Consider the following 23,534-nt stretch of genomic DNA (forward strand, 5'->3'; position numbering starts at 1 on the left):
TGATCATTAATATCTAAAAATTATACAGAATATCCACAATATGTCAATGAATCAAGCCTTTCATAAAATAAATGAACCAAGGAATAGATAGTTCTGAAAGAAAGAAATATAAATGATCAAAATGAGTTAAAACACTTTTCAACATTTTAGGCAGGAAGGAAGATGAAAATTGAAATTGATTTGAGATTCTGTCTTAGCAGGGTCAGATGGCTATCAAGAAGAAAATAGATGACAGCATTAACTCGAGAAAGAATACTTAAAAAATTTAGTAGGTGAAGAAGTACTTGCAACTACAATGAAAATTTGTATGATGTTTTTGTAAAATCTGAATGCTGATTGACATATGATCTAATATACTAACCCTGTTCAAATTTCTCAAAGGTCTCCTTGTCCTGCCATAGAGATAACTGAATATTTATGTTTCTTGATTTACTATTCATAAAAGCAAAAAAGTGGAATCAGCCTAAACATACATCAGTATATAAATGGATAAAGAAAATATGGTATATATATATATATATATATATATATATATATATATATATATAAAATTGCATTCTTCAATAACTAAAAGTAAAATCATATGTGAAAAATGGATGGAGATGGATATTGTTATGCTTATCAAAATCAGCTATATTTTGAAAGATGAACACTCACATTTCTTTTCATAATGTGGATATAAATTGTGTGTGTGTGTGTGTGTGTGTGTGTGTGTAGCTAGAAAATAATTCAAGTGACAAGAAAATGGCAAGGTATATTACTGAGGTAACAAAGAAGTCCTGCAAGTGACAATTGCATAAAATTTCTTTGGAAATTCATGAAATATGTCAATATTGTTTTTGTAAGAAAGAAAAAGTGATGAGATTTACAGAGACTGGAGCAATTGCAATTCAGTGCACATGTAAACTTTAAAATGAAGAATTCATTGATGCCAAAATTACTTCTTAATGACAGTGATTAAAAACATGATGTCTATAATGGAATTATATCTACATTAAAAATGTTTATTTTCATGACTTTATATATATATGCACATTTTTGTGAATACTTTGCCCAGAATTTTTACCAAAATATACTTGCATTGCTAATGAACAAGCATATTTTGACAACAAATCCCTGATAATTGGTATGAAGTATAGTTTCCAGTCTAACCAGAAATCACAAGAAATTATCATCTCAGTAATAAACATTCCAGGGATTCTCTGAAATATCTACCTAGAGATATAATTATAGAACATAATAATTCAAAGTGTGTCTTCTTTTAATACTTCATGAACACAAGTTCTCAAAATTTGCTCCTCATTAAATTATCAACGTTTTTCAATAACTAACCTATGTGATGTTGGATGGCCAAGCAGAAGGACTAAATTAGGGGATAAATTTGCAAAGAAGGGCCTGTTACATACCTGATAGAGTGATGAATCAAGATTAATATGAAATGGGGTTTTATAGTGGCATGTGTTAATTTATCAATTATCTAACATTAAATACAAAATACAAATATTAAAAAGATATCATAAAATATGTGAGCAAAAAACAAAGTCAAATATTTAATTATTTTACAATACATGAATATGCTGGTATTAATGTATATTCCAATATTGCTTTATCAAAATTAGATCCAAAATATTTTGAATACTCTATTTTATTTATTAATCTTATTCTCTTTATTTTTACATTATCTATTGAAGAATATAATTTTAAAAATATGTGGTTTATTGCTATTATCACAACCATTATTCCTGGGTCCAGATCACCACAATTTAGTTTGGTACATTATAGTGAGTTCCACTTGCTTTTAGTATTATAATTGTAAATGTGCTGCATCTGACCTAAGACAGGTCTAAGTGTGCTGACCAGGATGAATACAAAGGTAAGTTACTGAAATTTATAAAAATAAAAACAACCAATCCTTGAATCATTTAATAATGCTGAATGTGAGTTGTCCTTCTTTTGTCTGTCATCCTAGTGCGGTAAGGATAAAGCAGGATGATTATTGTAAATTTGAAGTCATCATTGACAGCATAGTGAGTGCCAGGTTACCTACCCTGGCCTACAAATACAAGGACAATGTTTCAAACTATGGTAAACCATTATCAAATGGTCATTCTTGAAAACATGCATACAGACTCAGTGGGTTATACTTATGTATATAGGAATATATCCATTTACATGTATGTGTATATGTAAACATAAAAATCTGTAGATATAACAGTAACCAATGAAAAATAGTCCATTAATATTACAAACCTTATGGGAGGTTATTTGCGAGAGTTTTGAGTAGAAAAACAAAGGGAAAGAAATGATTTTTAAAATGTTGCAATCCAAACCAGTAAAACCCAAGTTATTAGGAAGCAGAAAACTCATTCTACAAATTACATAAAATTTCCCATCTTTCACTGTGGAATTAAGGAAAGCATTATTGTTGTTTTAATTGAATTACTTAAGATTATTGAGGTGAAATATACATAAGCAACAAATGATGAAGCAAAGTGGCTTCTATTTTTTGTAAGACTATTGATACTCTATTTATCAAAGTATAGGTTACCTTGACAGCAGAGAGATTAAGTGTAACTTTTCTGAGCATTTCTGCTATCCCTTTTCATTATTTGAAATGGTATGTCTTCTTTGAGGGAATAAAAGCACAGACTATTAAATTTGGAACATTCTTATTTATGCCCAAGAATATAATAAATACTTGTTATCTTATATATTTACTAAAGGGTCTTGCTTTTCACCCCTTAGAAGAAATTTTATATAAATGAGACATGGATGAAAGCAATTTATCAATCCTCGAAATAATCAGTAACTAAAGGGCTTTGCCCTGTGTAAAATAGCCAAAATTATGGTACGAAAATTTCTGATCCTATATTGTAATTCTTAAAAATGTTTTGCAAGTGACCTAAGATTTCTCTTACCTGTGGAACCAGAAAATTCATGTTTATTTGTGCAAGAAAATATGGTTAATTTACAGTATTTATATGTATTAAAACAAACATTGATGCAAGTCCCAGGAGAGGATGCTTTGGGAATATATACCAATTAGCTTTTGGTTAAAAATAACAACATGATGCAGGATTTCATAGTAAGTTAGATAATATCTTAGAAAATCACCACAGTTTCCATTATAATAATTATTTTAAAATATAAAAACCTACATAGTATCTAATATAGAATGATGACATAAACTTTAAAAATAGTGAATTACTACCATAAAAACTTTTAGATATGGAAAAAATGTATGACATGGCATTGAAACTTTGTTATAAATTTCACTTCCCTGAATCTTAATTTCCTCAACCTTGTAATAACATATGATCAGTGTTGTAATCAATTGTTAATTACGGGTAAGCTAAAGTAATCTACAAATTATCATTTTTCTTAAATTTTTTTTGATTTTTTTTATTTATTAAATTTATTTATTTATTAAGGATTTCTGCCTCGTCCCCGCAACCGCTTCCCATTTCCCTCCCCCTCCACCGAACAAGTCCCCTTCCCTCATCTGCTCGAAGAGCAATCAGGGTTCTCTGACCTGTGGGAAGCCCAAGGACTGCCCACCTCTATCCAGGTCTCCTAAGGTGAGCATCCAAACTGCCTAGGCTCCCACAAAGCCAGTACGTGCAGTAGGATCAAAAACCCACTGCGATTGTTCTTGAATTCTCAGTATTCCTCATTGTCCGCTATGTTCAGCTAGTCCGGATTTATCCCATGCTTTTTCAGACCTAGGCCAGCTGGCCTTGGTGAGTTCCCGATAGAACATCCCCATTGTCTTAAAAAAAAAAAAAAACAAGGACTTCTTGAATTTTGCATACAAATGGATGGAAATAGAAAACACTATCCTGAGTGAGGTAAGCCAGACCCAAAAAGAGGAACATGGGATGTACTCACTCATATTTGGTTTCTAGCCATAAATAAAGGACATTGAGCTTATAATTCATGTTCCTAGAGAAGCTAAATAGAAGGTGAATCCAAAGACAAACACATAGGCATCCTCATAAATATTAACCTTCATCAGGCGATGAAAGGAGACAGAGACAGAGACCCACATGGGAGCACGGGACACAAATCTCAAGGTCCAAATCAGGAGCAGGAGGAGACGGAGCACGAGCAAGGAACTCAGGACCACGAGGGGTGCACCCACATTTTTCTTAAATTTAATGAAGGGGTTTATGGGCTTTTAAAACTCAGTACTTTTACTTTGTTGAAGTTATACCCTAAACTATTTCATATAAGACAAGCATAAACATAAAGTTAAATGGTGGATTATTATACAAAATAATTAGAAAACTGCAACCCATAAAGGTGAGAAAATACAAAATTAAGTCTTAATAAGGCACATAATAAATTGTTAATAGCATCTAGCAAAGTTATTGATTTATGTAGATTGCATTTGCACTTGTTACTTTTATTGTACATTTTCTTGTTTAATTTTGGTGGCCTTTTCTGCCTCGTCTTCCGATGTTCAAACTACAGCTATGAGTATTATTATATACCATACTGTTTAGTTCTGATCTCCAAAATATACAAAGAACTCAAGAAATTGGTCATCAAAATAACAAATAATCAAATAATAAAATAGAGTACAGACCTAAAGAGAGAACTCTGAACAAAGGAATCTAAAACGACTGAAAGACACATAAGGAAATGCTCAGCATCCTTAGCCATCAGAAAAATGCAAACCAAAACAACTCTGAGATTCCATCTTACACCTGTTAGAATGGTCAAGATCAAAAACACTGATGACAACTTATGCTGGAGAGGATGTGGGGTAAAGGGACCACGTCTGCATTGCTGGTGGGACTGCAAGCTGGTACAGCCCCTTTGGATGTTAGTGTGGTGATTTCTCAGAAAATTAGGAAACCACCTTCCTCAAGACTCAGTAATACCACTTTTGGGCATAAACCCAAAGGATGCTCAATCATACCACAAGGATATGTTCTCAACTATGTTCATAGCAGCATTGTTTGTCATAGCCAGAACCTGGAAATGACAAACAACCTAAATGCCCGTCGACTGAGGACTGGATAAGGAAAATGTGGTGCATTTGCACAATGGATTACTACACAGCAGAAAAAAATTTTCAATTTTATGAGTATCCATGCTCACGGTATCTCTTTACCCCAATAAAAGCCTAACTAAGACTGATATCCAAGAAAATAAAAAGATGCAAAATAGTAAACTAATAATTAATATTATGGTTCTATTTATCATGTAATATATGTTTATGTATTCTCTATTCTCCTACTAAAATATATATTCATATAAGCATCCCTTTGTTAACTCCCTTATTTCATTTTCATTAAGCTTAAATACCTTATCTGCATCCCTTTGTTGCCCCCTACTTTATTTTCATTAAGCTTAAATCTGTCTTGCACAAGACCTAAAATTGAAGCATAATTAGTCTCAAGCAAGCTTAGTTTGTAAAGCATATTTAATTTTGTCATGTGGTGGTTTCAAATGATTTTAATGTATAATTTTTATAGAATATTGAGCGATATAAATTATATTTTCAAGGTAAATAAACTAAATTTCAGACAAACTTTCTGAACACAATTTTCTAAGTACATCAGTATTGAAGTTGCAACTTTCTTCTATCATATTTATTTTATGACACTACGTAAATTCTACTTTCTTTGAGAGATTATTCAATGCCAATCATTTTATATCATATTCACTTGCAAATCATTCACCTGATTATTATGGGAAAATTAAATCACCTGGGTACTTTTCTATCTATCCTGAGAGAATCAGTCTGTTCTCTCCCCTGGGCATCCTGTATACTTCAAGAATAGTTCCATAGTCTGGTGTAAGAAGAATAATATTCATTTCTTTCCATGTGTGACTGAGACAATCATTTCCAAAGTAAGAGGAGAATCTATCATATACAATTTGTTTAAAAACTGTATTCTTGAATTTGAAATTATTCTATAGGCTTTAACATGAAATTTTTCTTTTATTTTAAAATTTGGTAAAAATTTAAAATTTTATTTTTGAGATCATAATTACAACATTTCTTTCTCCTCCATTCCGTTTCATATACCCATCCCTGCCCCCTCCAAATTAATGGCCTCTTTTTTACTCATTTTATTCAATGCATATATGTATGTAGATGTACATATGTTCCTAAATATAACAAGTTCAATCCATATAATACTGTATTTACATTTTCAGCATGATCATTTGGCACTGTAATAACAGGAAGGATGGTATTTTGCAAAGAACTTATAAGTTACTTTAACAGATAATTTGATAAGATTCTACTTAAGAAAATGTATATTGTAATTGAAGCATATGTCTCCTAGGAAACTTATTGTGTCTTACTTTGGTCAAAAAATCATTGATTGGAAATCTACTTTTATTTACATAAGAAAAGTGGGATTAAGAGAAATAAAAATGAGGCGTATAACTCAAATTAGGAAAAATGCATAAAAAACTTAATTACCTCAAGCCAAAAGTTGGTTTATGCTTTCTGGGGATCTTATTGTTATTAAACGATTTTTTTAAAAGTTCATAATTATTTCTAAATGTTAAGGATTCCATATTGAAGCATTCAGTCTTTATATTGAAATTTCTTACATAAACTTAGCTACTTCATAAAGTCAATCAGATATGTAATAATGTGATTCTGTGTTAATTCTAGGAAGTAGGGATTTTTGAGTATTGACATAGTAAGTTCACAAATTCCCTGGAAATATCAAGGTATATATCAAGGAAGAGGGAGGCTTGAGCTTGAATCCTGGCTTTGCTAACTCTGGCATGGTCTGGCTAAGTCTCAATTCTACGTTCAAGAAAAGTAAACTGAATCATTTATTATACATATTAACATATCGACTATAGAAGACAATACACATCACACACAGGCACACGCATCCCTCCCTTCTATTAGCATTGTAATAATAAACTGAAGTCACTGTTTTCTTTCTGTGAGTTCTGTATTTCTGATGCTACTGGAATAATGTATTTGTTCTGAGAGAGCTGAGGGATTGATTTTTATGCCTGTCTTCAATATTGTTCATGATTTGTTAAAATTATTGGATCTACATTTTAACCTTTGCAATTCCTTCTAATAACATTGAATAGATGTAATTATAATCCATCAAAATTTTTCAATATTATACAGAAATATTTGTGTTGTGAACATGTGTGATAAACTATCTAAACAATACAGTTAATTTTAACTATAGGGACTCTTACCAGATAACTAAAATTGGACAATGGTTTCTGTGGAATTTAATGTAGAACAAAGTATATTGGCAAGTTTCAAACTATCTTTGTTTTAAAACCAAGAGTCTGATCAACTGAAAAAATTATAAGTGAACTTATGATCAAATGAGTGATACAAATTGATCTGTCAATGGAGGACTTTTTAAATCAAAGTATAGTGGAAATTTAACTAAATATCATTATTACCCAAATGCAAGTAGATGTGACTAAACAGTATACATATAAGATCAAAAACATATGTTACTGCAACTAAGGATTATAATCTCATGGGACTTCATTTTAAGATATGCTGTCATTTTATATATATATATATTATGTAAATATTAATAGTTAACTTGGTGTGACTCATTAATAGATGAATACTATGGATTTGAAGGAAATTTTAATTTATTGTATGTTTATTCAGGCTTTATATTACAGTCTTAGTAAATATCACAAACATTCCACAAAATTTTGCTTTTAAAATGGAACAATGTATAATGGCATCAGTAATTTTATTCCATCTTATTTTTACTTTATACAAAAGAATCATGTTTTCCCAGATCATTTTGTAAATAAGTAATAAATCTGAGATATTAACATGAAAGTTTCATTCAAAATATATTGTTCCTAATTCCTTACAATCATCCTTTCTCAGCTTTGTCAGAGATGTGGAGGTAAAAAGTGGGATGTAGCTGAGTTGTCTTCTGCAGCTGTGTGAGTCAGCTATTGCAGATGAGTTTCCTACAGAGTCTGAACCGTCAACTGTCTCATGTCACGTTGTGTAGTTTGACATACTTACCTCAGATGGTATTCCTGATACTGTGCAGAGGGCATTTGTACATGTATGTCAAGGATTCCTTAAGTAGGAGAAATGAAAAAAAAAAGACAATGAACATAACTGAGCTAATTCATATATTTATGATAAACACATTAGTTTTTCATTTATTTGTACCTATTAATTCATGTCTACATAATTTTCATTAATATAATTTAAATAGGAGGGTTTTGATTTGTGTATGTTTATGAAAAATGCATTGTTTGTCATTACAGAAAACCTGGATGCTTTTATTTTATTTGATTTTAGCCTTCTGAAATTATGTGTAAGCACTCAGTAAATATTTTTTTAACCCTACCATCAATATTGACTCTAAAAATATCTCTATCACAGATCTGAGACTTTTCTTGGAATACAAAAACAAATGGTTTTCTTTTTTTAAGAATAGCTTCCAACTATTGTACTGTTGACAGACGGAGGTTTCAATACAAAAATCACCATGTGTCTCCTATTAAATGCAATCAGTCGGTCACAAATGGTTCAGCCATGTCTTCTGTGAGAAGGCTGTTCATAAACTAAGAAAGTTGATCTGTCTGAAATCCTTCAAAGAAAGAAAGATTCATGATTTGTTTTTCTAATTTTAGAAATTGAAACCAGGGCTCGTTCACTATACCAAAGTGAAAGAAGTATTGACCTATGACCCCCAAGGCCACATTCTCAGAATAAAGAGGACTTTTCTACTCCAGAGAGACAGAGGGCAGTGATAAGGGACAAACATAGGAGACAAAGGATAAAGAAACAGGGAGAAGGAGAAGGGAAAAAAGAACGGGGGCAGGGATTCTTTTCTGGAAAAAGTGGGGAGAAAGATGCAAAGGACTTCCTCTGGATAGATGGGAGACAGATGTGGTCCATAGTCAAATGTGAAAGCCTGTCTAGAATATGATGTTGAATTACAATTGCCAAAAGGGGATCTGATAGGGTCCATATATACAGGGGTCCATTCTATCTTTACTAAAAGTCACAAAGTTGGAACTTACTTTTGTACCTCTTCTGTTCCTTCAAGGTCTGTTTCTACCTCAAAGTATCCTCCTTGATTTAGAACAGAGAGTTCTGCTTGCTAAAGGTTCTTGTCAACAGGTGTGGCTAATATGCAGAGCTGGTATTTCTGGTATTGAGAAGTAGGTCTGTTTCTACCTCAAGCAAAAGTCTAAGGATCCAACTAATTTCTCACTCCCTCAGGAGATAACGATGTATTCTACCCAGGGAGTGATTTGCCTACAGAATGTTTTAGTCTATTTTGTAAGTGTTATAAGTCTTGTTCTGGCAACAAAATATTTAACTAAGAATGTAGTTAGCAATCCTTCAGCTAGTCTGTTAATTTCCTTGTATCATGTTAATGCAACTTTTTATATTGCTCTAAGTTTTTGGGGTTAGGGTATTTAAGCTAATGGAAATTAAATGCGGTGATTTCAGTATTCACTGGAACTCCCTCCAGATACTATCCTATGCCTCTGTTTATCATTATCACTCATGTCTTCATTCTCTTTACTTATTATACTAATTCCCATGCCTCTAGCCTGGTAAGTGGTATCCTTGTTGAAGTTGGTCTCTGATGGGGATCTTGACTGCTGAACATTAATACTCTGAAAACTGAAACTTAGTAGTCAGCCTCAAAAGGAGGAAGTGGCCAAATAAGGGAATAGACCTTGGGAACTAGCTTCAAGAATATAATCTAGTGGCTTTTTAGCAAGGCAGAGGAAATGGGGCAGAAAGACAAGGCCTGCCACAGTCATATGCTAATGTGAGCTAGTTCCCTTCAGGAAGAAGGTTACATTAAAAGGTCCTCATACTGAATACTTGCTGCCACTTACATTAAATTTGAAATTTGGATTTCAATCACGGAAGGTTCACACCTGATCCAGAAATCTTGTTAGAATTTTTTGTTGCTACATGTTTTTGGTTCATGTCATAGATTTTCTTTTGAGAAATATTTCTGTGACTATTATGCTCATTATTGCTGAGGGAAATTTCTCCTACAGTAATTTATCAATTCCATGGCACAGATACTAAGAGAATAATGAAGCATTATTTCTGAAACAAATGCATCTTATAGATACATTTTTTTTTTTTTTTTTTTTTTTTTGGTTTTTTGAGACAGGGTTTCTCTGTAGCTTTGGTGCCTGTCCCGGAACTAGATCTTGTAGTCCAGGCTGGCCTCGAACTCCCAGAGATCCGCCTGTCTCTGCCTCCCGAGTGCTGGGATTAAAGGTGTGTGCCACCACCGCCCGGCTAAGATACATCTTTTCTTTAAATTTTTGGAGTCACATTATGATCCTTGCTGGTACGAACGTGATTATCCAGACCAGGTTTACGTAAATCTATGGAGTATAATCCTAGCTTCTACTAGGATTACAGGCATGAGCCACCAAGTCTTCTCCAAAGATACATTTGTTTTTCATATGCACACAGCATGGCCATATACATTGAGATCTCTCATATTATGATTGTGTGAATAACTTAAAAATTAATAGTTTTAAAAATAAAGGAAAAGCCTAAAACTCAAAAATAGGTTTTTGGTAATGTTTATTTCAATAAAGAAAAGTAAAGAACTAAAATACGTTTCAAATTTTTTGTTGTTGCCTCTAGTTGTGTTTTTCATTTTCAAAACAGACTCATCTATGCCTAAATGAAATATTATGCTCATAATAGTAAATTGTGAATTAAAGAAATGAGGAATTGTTAGAATCAATAGAGGCAAACCTGAGTTTGAAATGTAAGACAACCTCATGTCATGTTCCGTTATTTTATATTCACTAACTGATACCCACACGGTTTTCCTCATTTGAATTCAAATAATTCCATCTGCATATGGCTGATTTTATAATCAAAAATTGAGGAAAACCATTACATTGAACCTGTGTAGAATCTAGGAAGCATCCTGAGGTTTATAATTATGCATACAATGTAGTATAAAAGTTGGTAAGTAAAATTAATAGAGAAAAGTAGATATTTTCAAGATTAAATTGGATCATTCTGAATATAAAAAGCACAGCAAAATGTGACAATAATTTTTCATTTTATTTTTAACAGAGTAATGGATCTACTTGCTCTCAACATCTCTGTGTCTGCTACTGTCACAAAGGAGCAAAACTTTGTTATGAATTTCTGAAACATGAGTCCACGGATGTGATGGCTGGACACAATTTCCAAAGGGCAATGACTTTCTAACCTGTGACAGTCAGAAATGTCACGAAGTGAACTGCGGTATGATGTACAAAACACTCCCATGAAGAATGCTACAGATGTCACCATGTTTATTCTCTCAGGCTTCACAAATGATGCTCACCTGGAAGTCTTCTTATTTCTCTTGTTTCTTGCTGTCTACATTTTTACTCTTATAGGCAACCTGGGACTTGTTTTGCTAGTCATTGGGGATTCCAGGCTCCACAACCCCATGTACTATTTTTTAAGTGTTTTATCTTTCCTAGATGCCTGTTATTCCACAGTTGTCACCCCAAAGATGTTAGTCAATTTTCTTTCAAAAGATAAATCCATTTCATTTATTGGGTGTGTGACAGAGATGTTTCTCTTTGTTACTTTTGGAACCATGGAATGCTTCCTGTTGGCAGCAATGGCATATGACCGTTATGTTGCTATTTACAACCCACTTCTTTATGCAGTGAGCATGTCACCTAGAGTTTACTTACCTCTCATCTTAGCTTCCTATGCAGGTGGAATTATGCATGCTACTACACACACAGTGGCTACTTTTAGCCTTTCTTTCTGTGCATCCAATGTAGTTAGACATGTCTTCTGTGATATTCCTCCATTGCTTGCTATTTCGTGTTCTAACACACATATAAACCAGCTTCTGCTTTTCTATTGTGTGGGTTCCATTGAGATCATTACCATTCTGATTGTCCTGGTATCTTATAGTTTCATACTCTTTGCAATTCTTAAGATGCGGTCTACTGAAGGAAGGAGAAAAATCTTCTCGACATGTGGATCTCACCTCACAGGAGTGTCCATTTATCATGGGACAATTCTTTTCATGTATGTGAGACCCAGTTCCAACTATGCCTTGGAACATGACATGATAGTGTCCACATTTTACACTATTGTGATTCCAATGTTGAATCCCATCATATACAGTCTGAGAAACAAAGATGTAAAAAATGCAATGAAAAGAATTTTGCAGAGAAATTTATTCATCAATAAAGTTCATTTTTAAAAGATAATAACCCTAAAAATATCACCTATTTTATGTCTATATTTTACAGAGAAAGAAATCTCCTGAGATTTTGTTAATAGTCTATATGTTCCAAAATGTTAGAGCTAACATGTTAATAGTATCTCTCTTTCTGATTGTCAAAGATAGGAAAGAATACCATCACTTATATAGTTATGGATAAATTAAAACTCAGGAATATTAAAGCACTATTGATACAAATGTTTTTGTCATTCATTTGTTTGATTTTTCTGCAACATTCATATCACCAGGAGTCTATTCTTTGGAATTTTATCATATGGGTTATAATAATCGCTCTTTACACACTCTAAATTCAATATGAAAGTTTTCTTCTTTCATAGCTTTAATGCAATTGCTATCTGCTAACATACTCAGAACAAATTAATCTAATCCCATAAGGAGTTTTAAGCAATGTTCAACTTAATCCTCTACATATTTTTGGCTGCTGAGGCTATGACACTGTGGATGAGGCTAGCCTCAAACTCACAGAGATCTGCCCACCTCTGCCTCCTGGGTTCTTCATTTAAAAATGTCAGCCACCTTTTTGTGTCTGGGCTGGGAAGAGACAGAAATCTTTAATAAATAAATAAATTTAATAAAAAAAATGTCAGCCACCAAGGGTTTAATTGTATGAGGATGTTTACCTTAGTTTCATATAGATTTATTCTTAGTTCATTTATTTTATGGAAGACTAGAAATTAACTGTTGAATAATGAAAGATTCATGGATAGCATAGTGTTAAACAAATATAACTCTTTAAGCTCTTTCTCCACTTGACCAATACAATCTCTGCATCATTCAATCATTCTTTTTTCATTATTTCTCCTTCTTTATTATTTATTTATTTTTTATTAAAAATTTCTACCTCCTCCCCACCTTCCATTTCCCTCTCCCTCCCCCTATTCCCTTCCCTCTCCCTCTCCAGTCCAAAAATCAGTCAGGGTTGCCTGCCCTGTGGGAAGTCCAAGGTCCTCTCCCCTCCATCCAGGTCTAGGAAGGTGAACATCCAAACAGACTAGGCTCCCACAAAGCCAGTACATGCAGTAGGATCAAAACCCAGTGCCACTGTCCTTGGCTTCTCAGTCAGCCCTCATTGTCCACCACGTACAGGGAGTCCGGTTTGATCCCATGTTTTTCAGTCCCAGTCCAGCTGGCCTTGGTGAGCTCCCATTAGATCAGCCCCACCGTCTCAGTGGGTGGGAGCACCCCTTGCGGTCCTGACTTCCTTGCTCATGTTCTCCCTCCTTCTCTTCCTCAGATGGACCTTGGGAGCTCAGTCCGGTGGTCCAATGTGGGTCTCTGTCTCTATCTCCATCCATAGCCAATCATCCCATTCCCCCATGCTCTCTAATTGCGGGTGACAGCTGTATGGCTGGGGCAGATTGTGGGTCCACTGGCAGCGAGACCAGAATGTATCCCTATAGCTTGTACTGACTTTTTGGAACCCATTCTCTTTGGAGGGACGCCTTTCTAAGCCGAGATTTTGTGGGGAGGGTCTTGGTCCTGCATCAAAGCAATGTGCTAGACTTTGGTGACTTCCTATCGGAAGCCTTACCCAATTTGAGGAGTGAATAGGCGGCTTAGAAGAGGACAGTGGTGGGAGCTGGAGGAGAGGAGGAAGTGTGAACTGAAATTGGGATGTAAAATGAGAAAAGACAGTTTTTTGAAAGAAATAATTAATTAAAAATGACTCCTAATGAGAATCTGCTGTCCACCAAAAGATGACAAATACAAAGTAAACTCAACTGTATTTTTAGAGGTATTTTGTATCATGGTGTTTAATCTGGGCATTTTTGTTTTTTACCTTACTGGTCATTTGCTTATGTATTGTGATTTCTGATTTTCTGTATGAATCAATGCATGTTTCTCAGTGTTATCTATAATGCTACAGATACTGTTCACCTGTGTGGCAAACACAGGCACTAGAAGTTTTGTAATTATAGAAACAAAAATACATGAAAAAAAGGTAAAACCAAAGTTAAGTGAATGGAAAAAAGAAAAAGGCCATAAAACCTGAAATGTTATATGACAGACTCAGGATCAGAAATGACAAGAAACAGTAAATGAGTAACCTACAAATGTTTGCAAATCCCTACTTCTAATAACAAAATTAAGCTAATTGTAATGTAAAAAAGATTCTAGAAAGCACAGAGAGCAGAAGATAAATAAATCATGAACTCCTTTCATAGTACTTATATATAATACAGCCAGTACATGGAATAGCTTCTGAAATTAGGGGCATTGCATACACATTAAGAGATTTTAAATGAAGAAAATATATGTCTTAGTGTGTCATCTTTTTCGAATGTTAAACTGGAGGCTTACACAGCTAATACGTTCCTGCAACTACACTGACAAACAGTAACTGACTGAGAAAAAAATGCTTTTGAGCATCAATAAATTACTTTCTCTCCTTTCTGAAGAGAAATTTTTAGTGCTTTCAAAATTGTCATGTTATGAATTACAGCACAATATACTTTTCTTATTACTTAACAATTACTTCAAATTATTATGCAAAACACAAATTTGGAAACTTTTGAATATATTATTTTTAAGGTAGTTACATGTTTGTGAATTAAATTATCTGAATGTAAATAACACACAAGTCATTATTCTTCAAGAAATCATTTTATTAATAATAAAGAGTATTTTTATTAGTTCCTTAAGTACATTACTTCCATCAACTTACCACGTTTTTTTGAATTATTGTTTGTCTTATATTGCTAAAGAAATTGGATACTAAATTTCACTCCTTGTCAAGAATGAAGAGATAGAATATTTCATATTATACAATGAGAAATATCGGAAATTGTAGTAATTGGCCAAGATATCTTTCCATTATATTAATCTAAATGTTCTATACATATGAAATTTTAGTTCTAAGAATTTCAGACACATTTCCTTGAGTTGAAAATTATCATTTCTTAAAGAAAATGACATATATGTTTAGTATTTGTTGCATAAAATTTACCCAGCGAAACTGAAATCTAAAAACACATTCCTGGGAATTACCAACCTATGTTTGTAGGAAAGACCCATAGAAAGAGAAAGAGCAAAATTAACTGTAGTTGTCATAGGACAGTCACCAAGATGACATGCAGATGGAAGCAATGTGAATGACCACTTACTCTCAACATTACTGTAACTTCCTGGATCCTTGTCTCTTCTTCACTAATCTAACAACAGCACCTTTCACTTCTTTGTTCCTAAGGCTGTAAATGAGTGGGTTCAGCATGGGGATCACAATGGTGTAAAACACAGAAGCTACTTGGTCCTTTCCCAGGGAGTAGGACTTACTTGGTTTTAAATAAGTAAAGATCAGAGAACTGTAAAAGACAGTGACTCCAAGGAGGTGAGAGGCACAGGTGGAGAAGGCTTTTTGCTTTCCTGAAGTGGAATTGATCTTCAAAACAGTAGAAAGAATAGACACATAGGATACAGATATTGTGATAAGGGAACCCAGAATGGTGGAACCTGCAAAAATAAATATAATTATTTCAACAACATTTGTGTCACTGCAGGACAGAGATAAAAGTGGAGATGAGTCACAGTAAAAATGATGGATTACGCTGGACTTGCAGAAATGTAGTGTAATCATGGAAAACACAGTGACAGAGGAATCCACAGTTCCAATCATGTAGGATCCAGTGAGCAGAGCAAGGCAGCATCGTGAAGACATAATGATAGGATAATGTAAAGGTTTGCTGATTGCTATGTAGCGATCATAGGCCATTGAGCAAAGCAGAAGACATTCAGTAGCTGCCAAGAGGATGAAAATGTACAGTTGGGTGAAACAACCTATAAAGGAAATGCTCTTGTTCAAAGTCATCAGGTTCTCTCAGGTTTTAGGTGTGATGGCAGTCGAGTAACTGAGGTCAAGGAATGACAAATGTATGAGGAAGAAATACATTGGAGTGTGAAGCTGGCTATCAACACAAATGATCAGGATCATGCCTATGTTCCCCAGCACAGTGACCATGTATATTAGGAGAAACAGCATAGAGAGGGCTAACTGGATCTTTTTGGAATCTGTCAGTCCCAAGAGGATGAAGTCTGGTTTATTTGTGTGATTCCAGGTGTTCATAGTGAATGTCCCTAAATGATAAGAAATCAAAGATAATGCATTGGTTTCATGATGTCATAGAAATTCTCCTGTATTTTTGTCATTGTACTTGTATACCAATATGTTATACATAACAGTAAATCAATTGCCAAATAAAGTACAAAGAGTAATTTGATTATGATATCATTAATGTTACTATGTACTATAATTCAAAGAAATTGGTGCCAGCATAATTAATTAGATTTAATCAATTTAATACAGAGGAAACATCATGTATGTGGTAATATGATCACCTTATTTTACAAACATACAAAATACAAAAAAATCAAGTTAATTTACGCAAACTTACTACAAACTCATATAGAGTCTAGGATCATGGTAAAAATGCAAGATACCAAAGATGTTACCTATACCCTTATTCTAGTACATATAAATGAAATATCATATTTAAGTAACAAAGGTAGAAAACAACTTCAATGTATAATTTCCTGTTTTTTTCAATATTAGTTAATCTTAATTACATTTTACAAAATTTTAATAGGCTGCAATAAGTCAAATAACTATAAATAAACATGGGGTACTTTTTCTGACATTTCAAAACAGTTTTAAAGTAAAATTATTTCATTGAAATAAGAATTATTTCTGTTATATCATTCTCCCACCAATTCTATTTGTCAGAATCCTGATGTTACTTTCGTATGTCCCAAATGATATACTTATATTTTTTAAATAATCTCTATTTTAATTACTTTCAGCCTTTACTGTTTTAAAAGTACTTACTCTGAGTGGCAAAGATGGTAGAAAAATGGAGGCAAATATTTCCAAAATCATCTGACTGAAAATATTCAACTCCCCAATTTTCTCACAAATGAAACATAAAATTTCTTTATGGATTTGAACCTGTCAGTCTTAGAGCTTCTGTTTTCCCTGTGAGTACTTTTTCCAGATTTTTGTGAACTCATTTTTCAAAAATTCAGAATAGGTTAGGTTATTCTGGATATTTCCCTCAGGTCTTAGTCAAAATCAAGTTTTAATGGAATTTATGACCCAAATTTATTCCATGAACAATTGTGAATCTGAGCAAAGCAATATATGTCTTTTGTCTCTATTTCATATGCCAGGATGAATCACATAAAGCCATGAGCATCACGTAACATGGTCATTCTCAGGGGGGAGGTTTCTGAAATGGGTTTCTTGGCAAAGTTTCAAGGACTGGGGTCAAAGAAAAAAAATCAGCAAAGGTTTTGCTTTTCCCTGTGAGCCCTATAAAGAAGAACATGATAACTGTGTTATTTTTCTGATGCATAACATTTATTCATATGCTCATTAAGATATTAAATTCATAATGTATTTAGATCACACGATTCATATCAGGGCATTTATAAGTAGTGTGGCTAGTGTGAACTATTTTCAATTAAAAAGTGCTTAATTGGACAATGAGACTGTGATTATAGAATAGTAAATTTTCAGAAATAAAAATTTTAAGTTGAAGAAATGGATTCTGGTGTAGTTAAAATCATTAGGTAAAAACAATAGATTATGTATCCCTATATGCACTGATAGGTGTGTTTCTCTGCTCTTTCAAAGAACTTACCTTTGCAGCAGAAAAAAATGCCATAACAGAAAACTATACCAAATCAAATTGCACAGTTGGGGAGCCAAGGTCTAACTAATACATTTACAAAACAACTCCAGCTCTTAAGCCTCAAAGATCATTTTAGAAGTGAGTGAAGAAAGATTAGAAGAGCCATAGTAGTAGTGTTTGGCTGTGAGATGGTGTCAAATTAGATATAAGGAGTTACATTCATACACATTCACCAAAATAACTGCTTAAACCTGAACTAACCAACTGACATCTAGTACTGGACAGGGACAGCCATACCACTCCTTGGCATGCATATTCTAAGTGCTTGACATGATGCTATACAGACACTTGCTCAACCACTTTTATTATAGCTCTATTGGCAATACAATGAAATAAAAAATAAATAAAAGCTAAAAGTTCTTCAAGTGGCAGTGGATAATAAAATGTGATACATATTCACAATGGGCTACAATTCATCTATATGAAAATAAAATCATAAACTTTACAGAAAAATGTATGGAACTAGAAAAGATCATGTTGAGAAAGGTAACAAAGACCCTGAAAGATTGATCGTTCATGTTCTTTCTCATCCGAATCTTTTAATTTGAAATCATCAGATGATAATACATATCCTTGACTAAATAAAAAAAAAATAGGAAAAAGAAATTGAGACTCTGGAGCAGTAAGGAACAACAGAGAGGGAAATAGCAGGCTACAATTGATCTATTGAAGGAAACAGTCTCTAATTGCACAAGTGTAAAAGGTAAATTCAGAAGAAAGAGAGGAGGGTGAGATAACAGGTTCTGAAAATGTCATAAGAAATCACACTTCTAACTACTTATGTAAAATACATATATAATATGTAATATATATATATATATATATATATATATTTAAAATTAAAATTTCCCATCTCACTGAAAATATTCCTTCCAGTTGTCAAAGACCATATAGCAAAAAGCACAATATCAAGCACCAGAAGCATTTCTTTTTCTTGATGATCAGTGTTGTCCAGGAGACACCCAGAACATTAAAGTCAATTCCTATTGTCACTAATTTCCCCTAGAAGTGAAAATCTCTATTATTGAAGACACCATGCTTTTAGACACAGGACCCCGAAGTCCTGGAGCTGAAACTGACCAGAATGACTTCTCACTGAAGATTGCAATTGCTATATTATTGATTAGTTTTTAAACATGAACTTGCCCTGAACGTGGATTTCCTATTTCTCTTTATATTGTCTAGCATGTTATCATACGAGTGACAATCCTCCTGCCTCACAAATATAAGTGCTGGTATTACAAACATGTCACACCACAAACAACTTACACAGGGATTTTATGAAGCAAGAACAATATTTTCTCAGATATATTACAGTCTTTCTAAAAATTATGCGTATAATATATAAACATTTTTGATGATATAGTGACATTAACAACTATACTAAGAATATTTCAGCATTTGATAAGGAGCATAGCATATAAAGGTAATAATGATATGGAAAAAATATAAATATTTCAAATTTAGTAGCAGCTATAATTATGTGACAACAATATAAAGTGTTCTTGTCTTATAATAAAGAAGTTAAGAGAGTCTTATTTTCATTATAATATAATAATATTAAGGAGTTAGCATTTATCTACAAATTATAGATTCTGTTTGATAAATTGAAATCAAAAGTTTGATTGGTCATAAATAACATATATGAAAGACTGAGAGATTGCTCAGTCTGTTAATTGTTTCCCACATAAACATGCAGGATAAAGCGTGGATTTCACTATACATGTTCCAAACTTTGCCAGGATTATGCATGTTACCCACATATTAATAACTCCAATGATGTGAAGGAAACTAGTGATTGCTGGCCAGTTAATCTAGCCGTCCTGGTGAGTTCCAGGTTCAGTGAGACAACTTGTCTCAAAACTTAAGATGGAGATTATTAAGGAAGACAACTGATTAATTAGTAGAGACGGGTCAAAATAATGAGGAAACAACAAATGCTTATTTAATTCTTATTTTTGATTACAAACATAAGCAAATTGGAAAATAATATTTGTAGATTATAAGAAATTGTAAGAAATATAAATAAGAATAATTTCCTGTGATTTCTCTAGAGTAAAGCCAATATTTAAAAGTGATAATTAATATATATATATATATATTTGGATTTAATTTAATTCAGCAGTAATTTGAATATATCAACAGTTGTAAAATTTGCACTTGGCTTAAAGCAGAACAATTTAAAAACTAAATGTAGGTTTTCATTACTAATCAATATTGGAATACAAATTAATAATTCATGAGTTAATCAGATGATTTATAAGTTTTGAAAACAGTTTTAAAGTATTCAAAACTGGTGATTAGAAACAAAAATAAAAAAATGAAAATATACTTTCTAAAATAATGTATAATTATAAGAAAGACAATTCTGACTATTGTAGAATAAAAACATAAAACTATAGTAATAGTGGAAATGATAGTACTTTAATGGAAAATATTTAGAGTGTGTAACAAAATATAAATTAATTTTCAAATTTATGTTAAAATTCAATTATTACTAGATACAATAAAAATTTCAGTCATTGAATTGCATTTTTGCATTTTGTATACACATACACACACACACACACACACACACACACACATATATATATATATATATATTCTGATTATGCTGTCTCCCCACAATTTGTTTATTTCTCTCCCATCTCTGTTATTCTATCTTTTCTCTGTGAGTTTACTTCCTAAACATGTCTTTTGTTTTTCTTTTGTGATCGACTCAATGTAATCACTGCCATTGGGGTTACACACTTGAGCTTTGTAGGTTCACAGGTGTGTATTATATTACAGGCAATGATTTTCTGCTTCCTGAATACATCAGAAACAACTAGTTCAGGGTTGAAGTTTAGACCACGTTGATCTCTTCCTCTCTCAATGCGTGAAGACTGAGGAGACCATTTGATGGCAGGCAAGTGAACACATCCACAGCTGTTATTATATTGTGGTCTCTAGGGCTGCGTTTTGTCCAGAAATTACATTCCTCAGCTCTACTATCATGTTTTTTTATAGTAACTTTGAAAGCTCATTAAATTAGATCAAGGACGATGAGTAAATAATAAACTATTTGATATTTTAAGAATGATTTTGGTTCCAAAAGAGTTAACAGAAAGATTACACAATGGTATTATAACATGCAGATTTCTGACTTAATAAATTTCTGAAATGTCATGTTCAAAACAATGTAAGAAGAGAATAGTGTGCTGACTCCAAATTCATGGAAAACACGCCGTGCAAAGAGATTACAAAATGTGAGACTTATTAAAAATAAACTAGCAATCCACTTACAGTTGCCCATTAAGAATGGATGAAGAAGGCTGAAGCAAAGAATGGGACAACAACAAGAATTATCTATCTGTCCATCATACAGAGACACACGTGCTCATTAGTAGACTGAAAGAACAAGAGCCAGGAAATCAACAATTGTTACAGGTTTCTATTCAGGAAAATGTCAGTTCTGAGTCGCAACCAATATTCTTCTGTAACTGAGTTCTCGTTAATGATTTACTTTAAACCCAAACTTTGAAAATACAGATTGTATTCCTTTACAAAAAATTGTGTTTGTGATTGAGAATAACTGAAAATAATTTCTAAAACATCAGCCAATAGACCTCATATACAAGCAAAATTGCCTCATGTAAACTAATATGATTATAATGTTAATAATTATCATTAGTGATTGTTTCCTCAAATGGATTTCATATGTCATCTTAAATCTTTGTTTTGGAATTATTTTCCCATGTTGCTGCTGAAATTTGCTGAATCATATTAGAAAGGATGGCATCTGACACTGTGATCACTGTGAAAATTGTCTTACACATTAGATAATGATAAGATTTGTGCAGAGTAGAATTTTAAGAACTGTAATCACATTTTATTTTTTGTATTGTTTGCCAAGAAACGTTCATATAATAAAAATTCCACAAAAATAAAGAAGTAAAAGCTTTTGCTCCTTTTTTAGATGGAGAGGCCAAGGCGATAATACAAATAAAGGAGAATTAAATTCTTAGCATAATTGTTATCTTAGTTGCCCAGAGTTCTCTCTCTCTTCTTTATAACTCTATTGACAGCACATTTTATTTCTTTGTTCCGAAGACTATAGATGAGTGGATTTAGCATGGGGCTTACAATGGTGTAAAACACAGAAGCCACTTGATCCTTTCCCAAGGAGGATTTATTTGACTTTAAATGAGTAAAGATAATGGTACTATAAAACATGGTGACTGCCAGGATATGAGAGGCACAAGTTGAGAAGGCTTTTTGTTTTCCTAAAGTGGAATTGATCTTCAAAATAGTGGAAAGAATGGACATGTAAGAGGCAGATATTGTGATAAGGGACAACAGTAGTGTGAAACCCGCAAAAATGAATATAATGAATTCAATATCATTTGTGTTGCTGCAAGACAAGGCTATAAGTGGGGATGCATCACAAAAAAGTCCTGGATGACATTAGAGTTGCAGAAATCCAATGTAGCCATACATAACATATTGACAGTGGCATCCAGAGCTCCAAGCACATATGACCCACCAAGAAGGGTACTGCAGAATCGGCTAGACATAACGACTGAATAGTGCAGAGGGTTACAGATAGCTACGTACCGATCATAGGCCATGGAAGACAGAAGGAAACACTCAGTAGCAGCCAAAAGGACGAAAATGTATATTTGAGTGAAGCAGCCCACGTAGGAAATATTCTTAGAAGAAGTCAGCAGGTTCTCTAATGTTTTAGGTGTGATGGCAGTTGAATAACTGAGGTCAAGGAATGACAGGTGGGTGAGAAAAAAATTCATCGGAGTGTGAAGCTGGACATCTAGACGAATGATCAGTATCATGCCTATGTTCCCCAGCACAGTGAGCAGGTATATCAGGAGAAAAATCAAAGAGATGACCAGCTGGATATCCTTGGAATCTGTCAGCCCCATGAGGATGAAATCAGGCTTACGTGTATAATTCCAGGTATTCATTGTGAGCTACTGTAAACTGTTCAGGAATTAAAAGTGATACTTATGTTGAATGAATGTCAATAAAATATTTTATGTATGTTTTAAAATCAATAATTGATGTATGTTGCTTCAAATATGATATAGCTTTTTATGGTGTTGCTTTTTAAAAGAAATTTCAAAAAGATAAGCATAATATTTGTTAATTATGCAATAAAGATTATGGATTTCTTTATGTTTTCAATGAAACTCATCCCATTTGTAATAAAGAACAAAGTGCAGAATATTAAATAACTACTGAGGATTTGGTTCAAATGCTCTTAGTTATCTGTATGTATTCTGACTACAGGACATGCTTGTCATTCTCCTTTGTTCTTTACACTTTGTGTTTAAGAACTAAACTCTTCTTTAATCCCAGCACTTGGGAGGCAGAGGCAGGCGGATCTTTGTGAGTTCGAGACCAGCCTGATCTACAAGAGCTAGTTCCAGGACAGGCTCCAAAACCACAGAGAAACCCTGTCTCGAAAAACCAAAAAAAAAAAAAAAAAAAAAAAAAAATAACTAAACTCTTGACTATATAATAAACAAAGGCAGAAAACCATTTCAAGGTGTTATTTGCTCTTCATATTCTTAAAACATGAATCATCTCTCATTACTAA

General features: G+C 33.1%; 1 protein-coding gene and 2 pseudogenes across 1 annotated transcript; 1 reads left to right on the forward strand and 2 right to left on the reverse strand.

Moving 5' to 3' along the window:
• The first annotated feature begins 11,225 nt into the window (after positions 1 to 11,225).
• Positions 11,226 to 12,212, forward strand: LOC121466584 (olfactory receptor 1094). Its single transcript, XM_041680366.1, has one exon. The coding sequence runs from the start codon at positions 11,226 to 11,228 to the stop codon at positions 12,210 to 12,212; it is 987 nt and encodes a 328-aa protein (XP_041536300.1).
• Positions 12,213 to 15,366: 3,154 nt separating this feature from the next.
• LOC121466623 lies at positions 15,367 to 16,314 on the reverse strand (annotated as a pseudogene).
• Positions 16,315 to 21,958: 5,644 nt separating this feature from the next.
• Positions 21,959 to 22,899, reverse strand: LOC121466348 (annotated as a pseudogene).
• Positions 22,900 to 23,534: the final 635 nt, after the last annotated feature.

This window comes from Microtus oregoni, unplaced genomic scaffold (assembly GCF_018167655.1).
Source record: "Microtus oregoni isolate MIOR12 unplaced genomic scaffold, Mior012 000033F_ref0000390, whole genome shotgun sequence".
Taxonomy (NCBI): domain Eukaryota; kingdom Metazoa; phylum Chordata; class Mammalia; order Rodentia; family Cricetidae; genus Microtus; species Microtus oregoni.

Coding starts and splice junctions, on each gene's coding strand:
- LOC121466584 (XM_041680366.1), top strand. CDS start 11,226: ATGTCACGAAGTGAACTGCGGTATGATGTACAAAACACTCCCATGAAG.